An 11,006-nucleotide genomic window follows, 5' to 3' on the forward strand; every position below is an offset into this window, starting at 1 on the left:
TAAAAAACTCCACAAAAATAGAAAAGCACATGACTAATACTGCAACATATGCTTAGTAATTAAGAAACTTATGTTATAAAATGCTGTCAACATTAAAAAAAAAAAGACAAACACCCAAAGGAAAAATAAGCAAACAATATGAATAGATGAGTTATGAAAACAGAAATAAAAATGGCTTATCAACACATGGAAAATGCTTACTTTCATTAGTAATCAATGTAAATTAAATTAATGTAAAGCAAGAGATCATTTTCCCTCATTTTGCCGCAAATTAGAGGCAAAAAAGATAATGCCCCGTATTGGTGAAGACAGTTTTTTTTCTTTTTAAGAACTTTTCTAAAATAGTGGTACAAACAAATTGGTTTAAACTTTTTGCTGAACAATTTACCCATGTGAATTACTGTAGATCAAAGTTTTAAAAACATGCACAGTCTTTGATCTAGCAATTTAATTTTTATGCATTTATCTTAAGGAAACAATCACAGAGATATGAACAAAGATTTTGATACAAAGATGTTTGGCACAGCACCATTTATATAACTGAGAATTTGGAAACTTCTTAATTGAAGTAATACTTAAACAATAATTAAAAATTGGTACAATAAGCTATGTAAAGTTCTGCTGCTAGTACTTAAGATCAACTGAAGTGAGACATGCTCTGAAGTAGAGCAAAATGCCTGAACTATAATAGAACTAACAAAAGAGTTAAAGTACCAATACCATCAATTAAACTTAAATTTTCCATTTTTAAAATATGACTGTACCTAAAAACATAAATGTAAATCTTAAATAAAAATATTTCCTGACTAATTTTAAATATTTTTTTCTGAAGCTGAAGAATAGAATACATACCAAATACTGAAAGTAGTCATTTTTATTTATTCCAACAGCTTTGGAATTTGCAGGAAACTTTGCGTATTTAACCAACAAGTCCACATAACTCCTCTGCTCTCTCTGTGAGAAACGAGAGAAACGAGGATAAGGAACTCTTGGTTTTGGAAGAAGAACCATTCCAGTTGTGGTTTTAACTTTTTCCTTTGCTTGAGTTGCTGAACTAACTGCCGGCTCATTTTCCACAGAACTTGCTGAGGCATTCAAATTTTCTCCTATACGTCTGGAAAAAAAAATATAATTTACAAATATGTGCTTTTCACATGAAGATTACTATCATGGAATTTCATGATTCTCAATCACTGGAAGAATATAGCATGATTAACAGGGTAAACTCTGGATTATTATCTAACTCTGACACCTGGATTTTGATGTTTAGCCATTTAGTGTAGATTAAGTATTCTGCAGGATAGGATCACATTGCAAACTTACCTTCAATTACCTGATGGAGAGGAAGAGGCATACTTATTAGACTAGTTATTCAATTTAGAAGTTTTTTCCTGTTATTGAAGAGGGGAAAATCATTCTTGCCAATTATACTTGCAAAATATGCAAGTATTTCGTGTTTACATTTTATTATAATGCTAGTTGTTTTTTAACGTTTAAACTCTTCAGTAAGGTATATCAATTAACGTGATGACCAAATCCACTAAGAACAGGATATAAAGGGAGTCACAAACTTGAAGTTAACGAATTTACTGAGATTCTAAATTTTCTGGTTTCCTTTATTTATCTCAAGAACTAAAAAGAAAATTCCAACATTATGCATTACATTTTATGGAAGCAGTAGTGGTTTTAGAAAAGTTGTACAATCCTCTATTACTCTTGTACAGGACTGAGTCCATGGAAATGTCTTTATGCTTTTTATGGATGCAAAAGAAAAATCCTGGCATTATCTATAGGAAATGTACCATAAAAGAAAGCAGTGAATAGCTAGAGAACCTGTTACCATATTTCTTTATGAAATGTGTGAAAGTTGTCAGAATCAAAACAGAGTCTCTAATATTAAAAATCCTGACAAACAGAGCCGGGGAAGTCTATAAAGAGAGGGTTCTCACACTTGTATGCTGGACAAAAGATACTTTTGCAAGGACATCTGCCCAGCAACTGCTTGTCTAACCTTGGACTGGTGTCACCCTTGGTACTGATCTTTGTAGCCAAGTATAATTATTTCAAAACAATTGTACCATCCTCCTAATTTTTTCCCTTAAAAACCTTTGTTTTCCTTTACCTCCTTGAATATACATACAGTTTAACCGCATGCGTATTCCCATTGCAATGCTCTATTCCTAGAGAGCACATTTCTGTTTTTTTTTTCTTTTAGACAGCCTCTCTCTGGTTTGTTATTTAGGTTGACAAATGCTACCCTGATTTAAAAAAAATCATCCTACCATCACAATTAAGGTGTATGAATATAAATGTCTTATCTTGTTCATAATTTTCCTCTACTTTTGCTATTCAGTTATTATAATCTACATTTTTAGTAAGATAATTTAGAAGTCCCCAAAAAAACTACATTTCCTTCACCTCTACAAGGAAACTGTGCTTTTCACATGAAGATTACTATCATGGAACTTCCACCATAGTAACTATTCCTATGACTTGGCTCCAAGTTACACAACAACAATCCACAGATGAAGGGAAACTAATGATTCACTTGTCACCCACCATTCATTACTATTTATTGAGTGACTACCATGTGCCAGACTATACAAGGTACTAGAGATACAACATTGAGCACAGCACAATCTCTGCTCTCCAAAACCTTCTGATCAAGTGCATTAGACAAGTGAATGGAGAGGAAAGAAAATTATGTATGAATACATCAATACAATGTGACTATGGAGATCTTAGGTTTCCAACCTGAACATACCAAATAGGTGACTGAGAAGAATCCTAAGAACATCATGATCAGGGATTAAGAGGGAGAAAGGGAAGGAGGGAGAAAGGTCCTGAGCAGTGGTTCTCAATCATGACAATGTTAATTTCCTCAGGGCATTCTGGAAGCCTGTAGGTGCATCTGGATTGTCACAAAAGAGAGGGGGGATTAAAGGCATTTAGAGGTGAGGAAGACTAGATGCCTGTAATGTGTACTGCCCTATACAACTTTTCAGGCTTTCTCTTATATGCAAATAAGTCTGGTCTGTTATTATTTATCTTAACAGTACATTTTATTCCCTTTTGTTTTTCCTGTGATTCTTTTATGGTATAGTTTATCTTACTTCCCTTAAATAAAATTTTTATTCACTTTAACTTGTGCCTCTCATTATGTCATTGTATCTTCTAGTATAGTGGTGTCTATGCATTTACACATTAAGATATAAATTATTTTCCTTTTATTTCACATTTATATATGTAGGATATTACATTATTTTAAAAATTATGTCTGTGGTAATTATCTATTAATCTCATTTCAGTCTACTAAAGGAGGTGTCTTATTTCTTATAAATATTTGTTAAAAAAATGGAAGGGTTTCAGCCTCATAAGGCTGAGAATTACTAATTTAGATCTGTGTCTAGACAAAGGGTGAGTTAAGCTCCATCCAAAACTACCACTGATTTCTTTTAAATCAACTTTATAATACTAGAATAAATGTAAAAATTTCAAAAGATGGCAATAGTATGTTAGAAAAAGATTCAGATCCCCAAAATAAAGCAAAATATTCAAGAACACTTTCTTAGAGCTAAACAATGGATTAAGAAACTAATCAAGAGAGCTGATTAGTGAATGGAAAAAGAATTTTGGAAATTAAAATTACGATGCTTAGGTTGGCTCTGAAAATAATACAGGTGAAAGAAGACATGCTTAGCTACCAAAGTTTCTCCAATAACTGTATAAAAATATGCATATTTTAGGTTAACAAAATGAATATTAACTGCTGATCTTGGGAGAAATGTATTACAGCAAATTGATTTCTCACTAGAAAATGTCTTGAGAGCTATTCAAACCTAACAGTATTGTGTCTGCAACTCTTAACAATACTGCTTCACAGCTGTCTCTCTGAATATGAGAACACGTCTGTCCTTGTGGCACAAACTGGCAAATTTAATTAAGCTGCTGCAGCAACAAGATGCTGACTCAGATATGCCAGCATAGGAATGTCAAGAAATTCTAGCAGTTTAAATTGGCTACATTCAGCAAAGAATGAAATGGTAGCACATCAAGATCATTTCCTTGTGCAGTGCTGTCAAAATCTTCATCAGGGTGCAAACCAAAAGCATCTGACAGGGTTTCTCTATCCACATTTACAGCATTATATTTTATTTCAGTTGATGGTTTGAAGTTTTTCCCCTTCATTTTGTCAACTACCCATTCTCCTCTTTTACTTAAAGTTTATATGAAAAATTGGCACAATTTAAAACTTTTAGTTTTCTATATTTTAAGCCTACTGGTTTGTAACAGCTTCTTTAAAAGTAGCATTTGGAAATGGTGCTTCTCGTCTCCATCTCAAATCTACTTGTATCATCTGAGTTTGATTTACTTTGCTATATATTAAGCATGTTAAAAGTTTATAATTTTTTTTTCTATTTAAAGCTATTTTCCCCCTTGTTGGCTTTAAAACTCAGTTATAAGTATCTGCAACCAGAAACAGTTTTTCAAAATATCCATAAAGGTGTATTCATAAGGTCTGTTCCCTCACCCTTGTGTAGCTGACATTAGCAAACACGTTATAATTATGCACTCTGGCAAGAAGAAAGTTGCTCTGAAACTGCCTCTTGAAAACATTTATTTTTGAAATTTTATCTTTAACAAAACTTCTGCTTGATTTTATGTGAACTTATCTATTCATTTGATGGAATCAAAAAAGCACTTGTTTCTTTAATGTTTTTAATGGCAACCTGGCAATATCTACCAAAATAAACATACACATACCATCCTCCACTTATAGGAATTTATCTTACTTATATAAAGCACATGTAAAAAGAGAATGCTCTTTTGTAACAGTAAAGGAATAGAAACAAGCTAGCAGACATCAATTAAAAATTATCTACAACCAACAACAGAATATGACACAGCTATGAAAAAGAATGAGGTCAATCTATATGTACTAATATGTAAAGATCACCAAGGTATGTTGGAAGGGAGGGAAGCATAATGCAGACTACTATATATAGTTTGTACCCATTGTACAAAAAAGGGGGGTATATTAATATGTGTGTATTACAGTACACATATACCTATTATAGGCTGAGTCAATTCCCCAGATGCATCCTCAACCCTCAGAGATTCAGATTCAAAGAGTGCAAAATCAGTGTTTTATTTTTATTTTGCAACAGGATCTCACTATGTTGCCCAGGCTGTTCTTAAACTCCTGGGCTCAAGCAATCCTCCAGTCTCAGCCTCCTATAGCTGGGACTACAGGTATATGCTACTGCACCCACAAAATCAGTGTTTTTTAAAACCTCCAGGGAGTCTGATGATCAGCCAGTGTGGGAAGCCTGAATATGAAGATGGAAAAAGAGTTTGAGAAATACTAGAAAATCAAAGAGAAAACTAGGAGAGTGAGGTATCTCCATAGTCAAGAGCTGATTGATGACCATGAGAGCAGCAGTTTTAGCAGTGAGGATGGAAGCCAGATTAGAGTGGGAAGTTCAGTGAAAAGCAAGTACAGTGGGATGTGCAATGAATGGAATATTTTAAACCCTATCTTTAAAATCCACTCTGCAAATCAATCTTTTGACTGGGGAGTTTAATCCATTTAAAGTAATTATTGATAGGGAAGGATTTGCTATTGCTATTTTGTTAATTGTTTATGTCTTACAGCTTTTTTGTCCCTTATTTCCTCCCAGCAAGCATATGGAAGTCTCTAAAGACATCTAAGTACAAATGAAAGAAGAGGTAAGGAAGTAACTAGGAGGGAATGTGGAGTCCAGTATAATTTAAAACAGGAAAAACTTGAGCATATTTAAATACTGATCAAGATGATTGAAAATAGGACAGAACAAAGATACAGAAATAAGAGGGGATAACTGACAGAAAAGATACTGAGAAGGCATGAAAAGATGGGGAGGTATGCTTCCTCCACTGAAAAAGGGGAAAGGATGAAAGTAAATGTTGTCTCCCTGCAAGAGTACCCTAATTCCTCATTTGGTGTATTTATACATCTTTCTGGTAAAAATTACTTGGTTTCCACATTCATCTACAATAGAGTAGAAACAGTCAATTAAAAAGGAAAGAAAAGCTGCTACAGGCAGGTGAGCAGTGAGAAGTGAAACTGTCACTTAATAGTTATTTTCATATCAGAGAGGAAAAAACCCTTTAGCAATTTGGCAGAATCTATTAAAATATAAAATGTATATACTGTCTGAACAAAGAGTTCAATTTTTATGAATTATCTTATAGAAATAATTATTTAAAAGTCACCAATGTGTTGTTTTTAATTATAAAAAAAGAGGAACACAAACATTTTGCAACATATGATAAGCTAAATGAATTAAAATCACATCTATATAATGAAGTAATATGCAACCATTAAGATTGAGCTATATATTAAAGGGGCATGGAAAGATATACACAAAATATCACTTTAAATACGAAAAAAGCAAACTGCAAAACAGTTTCATAAATACCATTTTATATTATAAATAAAATACCATTTTATATTATTTTTAGTATGATCCCATTTTGTTTTATTATATATATGTTCATGTATAAAGGTCTGAAAAGATAAAAACTAAACTGTTAAGGGTGGTTTTCTTATTTTCTACATTTCTATAATTTGCATGTTTAGTGAAGACAGACATAAAACTTCAACTATCAGAAAACAACAATTATATATGGAATAAATAACCAAATATATAAACATATTACCTGTTAGATAAAACAAACAGTTCTTTCAAACTTGGAGCCATGGAATGATCTTTATAATTTTCTCGAGAGAAAAATGTCTTAAAGCCATTTTTGGGGGAAACATCCCTGTGAAATAAAGTAATTTACTTGAATTTGATAATCCAAAATTTCATGCTAGACTAAGAAGCATTATGGTACAATGGTAATTTATAACTATATGCCCTCTATATCCCCTTTTCCAGGCAATCACCTCTTAATATGTTTAACTTCCTATGCCAGATCTGTGGGCTTAGATGTTTTACCTCTTGGATAGCTCTAAGCCCAGGCCCATTATGAAATTCTCCAGCTCCAACAATCAACCTTGCATTTCCTTCAGTTCCTAATTAAATAAATGTCAGAGAGACTGGAGAGTTAAAGATAGAACAGATTGAAGTACAATCAAGGGTCTGTCAAAGGAAGGGCTCACCCCTGGCTCTGAAGCATAACATTAAGATGTTTGGTTGCTGAAAAGAAAATGCTTGTCAACTTATTTTTGTTTCATGCACCATTGTGCCAGGCAGAAAGGCACTACAAGGACTAAATATCCTACCTATTTTTGTCAACTTGGCCAATGGGATAAATGGTGTGCCTTTGCTAAAACCACCTCAAAAGTGATACATAATTTTTTTTATAATGTCATAATTAATTTAGAGACTAGGAAGTTAATGCTTTCTATATAGTAAACATCCAAAAAATGCTGGCTGAATGAAGGTATTAAAAAATCAAAAACACTGAGAACCCTTAATCCAGGGAGGGCAAAATTTAGTAGAATTCTGTGGGCTACAATACTGTGCAAAAATTCTAAACCACATTTGGTTTCATAATGCCAGTGGTATATGAGAGCACCTGCACTGCATTTGACCACATACTTTATAGCACTGGCAAGGAACACAATCGTGCACATCTCTTAAAATCTACAATAGAACAATCGAATCAATGGTAACTTCTGGCTGTCCCATTCCCCAAATGGGAACTTCTAATCATATCTGTTCCATACACATTCCTTACTGTTTCAAAAGGCATTTACCCAAAAAACTATGATTAAGGTAGTAATGATAAAAATTAGAATTTCTGATTTGCTATGTACCAGTGTAGAGTTTCTTACCTTGTCATGGTAAGAACTGTGACATCTCATTACATTCTAATGTTTCTGCATATCATTCAAAAACAAGGCCAAGGGCCTCAAGGACTGTGAACTCCTTGGGGATGGGAGTATTTTTTGCAATAAACAAATACTTATTGAACATATTGATTTAATATACTTTGAATCAGGTACTATTTTAATAATCTTAACAACCTCTTGTGACTTTTGTATCCTCCTTGGCTGGCTTAGTCAACATGTGTTAAAATGACCTAAAGCAGCACATGTATTATTTTGATGTCTATAAAACCACTGTATTACTTAACTGGGTTCTCTATTTGCAAAGTTCTCACACACTTCTAAAATACAGTCTATGCATTTATATTATCACTTGATACAGATTTCAATACAACAAAAAGAAGCGTGTCTATTCTTAAAGAGGATCTTTTTTATTTCATGTATGGAAACGGACAGGATTCTTGGACAAGAAAATTCCAGCATCTCTCCTTCACAAGAGACCAACAATAAATATATAATGGACTCATACCTAAAAACAATCTTGAGTGCTGAACTCCTGTCACTTTAGGAGTGGAAGTTACAGTCAGACACTCGAAGGTGTTCAATATGTGAAGGTAATTAAGGTAAATTCTGAGACCCTGAACTTACATCTTTTATCTGTTTCCTCCAAATCTCTAAAAGCCAAAAACCCTTTCCTATGCCAACCACCAGCCTGACTTCACCCCTCTTCAGTGGATTACAAAGTGTATTCAACTCACCAGTTCAGTCTTGGTTCACTCATGGCCATCTTGGAGCTCATCTTCCTGGATTTCTGCTTCACTCTAGTTCACAGTTGCTACTGCCTGGCAGCAAAAGCTCCAATAGAGGCAGGATCCCTCCAGAATCTACACCCAACTGAGGAAAAACAAAGGGTCAAGATCAAAAGCAAGTGATTGGCTAGGTCAAGTGTTGTTAACTCAGGTGAGGAAGAACCCCTCCCTAACATCCACCCTCAACTGACTGTGGCACTGAAAAAAGAATACAGCAGACAGATGAATGTTCCCAAGGTTCTCTGTAGCAGAGCAACAATGAAAACGTAGGATGAGTCCTTCTCCATTTAATTTAGGCCTGGAGTGTCACTCCTAGAACACTCTGAGGAAATAACAGCTCGACAGTATGGCGTTTTCATTGCTTACGTTCTAGATGAATTAACAGCATGGAGCTTTATGCCTTAACTCAGCTCTCCTCCACTCCCTTACTGCCAAACTAAATCTTTTCCAATCATACATTGTATGGGGCAGTTTCTGGCAGGCAATGATGACAAAAAGCTCCTCGGATATTAAGAATCTTAGACCTTTCACAAAGAACTTCACATTTGATGAGGTCAGGCAATTTAAGTAACATCTCATAGGATCACTTAGAGACATCATGAGAACTACAAATCTGGCTTGATCTCTCTCCACGTTCAGTGCTTCTCCTGCCACGAAGGCAGACTGATAAAGCGTCATGGGAGAAACAGTGAAATTTAGGAGATCGGTCTCTTGGCACCAGACGGGCCTGACCGGCTTCCACTTAACCCACCTTCTCACACTCCGACCCAGTGTAGGGCTGGAGAGGGGGAATAGATGAAGGCAGAAGTAAGGGCTAAAGGAAGGGAGTCGAAAGGAGAAGCGAAACAAGGTTGCAGGAAAGCAGGTAAAGCGGCGAGCAAAGCCAAGGTAGAAGCTGCGTCAGAACCGAGAGCAAAGGGGCCCGGCCCGGCCGAGAGCGCTGCCATGTTCTCCCCTCCCCCACTGCACGAGCGCGCTCGCAGGCAGGGCAGCACCCTCCCTTCCGCAACTCGGCTGCCAGGCAGCCTTTCCGCCCACCTCATGGTCCGCAGCGGCTCTGGCCCAGGCCGCAAACGCCACTCCACACACGCTCCGCCCTATTCCTCACAGTCGCACGCGCCCCGAGAAGGCCTTACTTAAAGGACGGGCCCGCGCCGCCCGGCCCTGCGTGATGACGTCATCAGCACCGCAGTGGGCGGGGCCTGTGTGTCTCCAAGGGGCCCAGCACGCGAATCCTTGTGGTTCTGGCAAGGAAGTGCGAGACCGGGTTCGCTGGGAGGAAGTGGCAGGGGGCTGCTTGTCATCCTAGAAAGTCCTCAGCCTTGGGCGGGGGAAGGGAAGTGACAAATTGGAAGGGCAAGCGACAAGTACAGTACTGGAAAGACGCAGACTTGGTTGTGACCTTAGTCAAGTTTCTTAGCTTCCCTAACCCTGACTCCTCATCTCTAAAGTGGAGATGATACTGTTGGTACTACGTAGGATTTTGGAAAGAATTAAATGAAACAAGGGGTGAAGTTGTGCTCAGCACTGTATTTGGCAGATAGTAGGGCCTCATCAAGTGCTACTCACCTCCAGTCCACTCCCTGTCCCGTTTTAGCTGTCAGTTTCCACCAGAGGCTACTCTGGTTCTCACACTGGCTTTTTTCTCCTTCGTTGAGGAGAGATTTATTAAGCACATACTTTGTGCTTGGTGCTGGGTACACATAGGACTAAGATTGAATACTAGTTTTTCTAGAGCATTTGATCTTTAGGACTCTAAGATGTTTACATTAAATAATATAGAAAGTGATAAACTACATAAGTGAGGTATATATAAAAGATCGAGTGAGTTCAGAGAGGGAGAGAAATTGCTGGTGTGAGGGCCAAAAAGGAGCTTTAAATAGCTAAAGACTTTTATTGAGTATTTATATGTCATTTACCACATTGGGCACTTGCCATGTGGGCTCACTTGAAGAATTTGGGTATGTGGAATGATGGGAAAGGGCATTCTAGACAGAGACCAGCACAAGTGCCGAAAGAAAAAATAAATTTGAAGCTCTCCATTGGCTTTATTGAGATTCTCAAATCAGTTAACACTTCCATAAGATAGAAGTTAACACTAACTTCTTCTATAGTTAACGCTTCTTCTGTGTAGATGTAGATGTAGATGTATAAGATGTAGAACACTTATAGAAGAAGTGTTCCAGTGAATCAAACAGGTAGTTGGCTTTCTAGACAGAAAAAGGGCTGAAGAAAGCAGAAACAAAGAACAGAAAGTAGATTGGTCATTTCAAAGTTAGTTTCCTTGTAAAGTGGGGACAGGGAGAGAGAACAATGGGAAAATAACTGGTTCACATTAGATTACTTCAGGTTACTTTTTGCTGTAAGGATTAAAACAT

The 11,006-nt window shown here is 36.3% G+C and overlaps 1 protein-coding gene across 3 annotated transcripts in view; it reads right to left on the reverse strand.

Annotated features, from left to right (window-relative positions):
- Positions 1 to 9,804, reverse strand: part of ICE2 (interactor of little elongation complex ELL subunit 2) — a 56,136-nt gene extending 46,332 nt beyond the window's left edge. Inside the window, exons 1-4 of one of the 3 annotated variants that reach the window (XM_045530553.1) lie at positions 9,765 to 9,804; positions 8,578 to 8,713; positions 6,703 to 6,807; positions 853 to 1,114 (exon numbers count right to left, since the gene is read on the reverse strand). In XM_045530553.1, coding sequence (XP_045386509.1) covers positions 853 to 1,114; positions 6,703 to 6,807; positions 8,578 to 8,618 — 408 coding nt within the window. In that variant the 5' untranslated portion in view covers positions 8,619 to 8,713; positions 9,765 to 9,804. The other 2 variants (XM_045530535.1, XM_045530544.1) reach the window with 2 other exon arrangements.
- Between the last annotated feature and the right edge of the window lie 1,202 nt (positions 9,805 to 11,006).

Source organism: Lemur catta, chromosome 1, assembly GCF_020740605.2.
Source record: "Lemur catta isolate mLemCat1 chromosome 1, mLemCat1.pri, whole genome shotgun sequence".
Lineage (NCBI taxonomy): Eukaryota > Metazoa > Chordata > Mammalia > Primates > Lemuridae > Lemur > Lemur catta.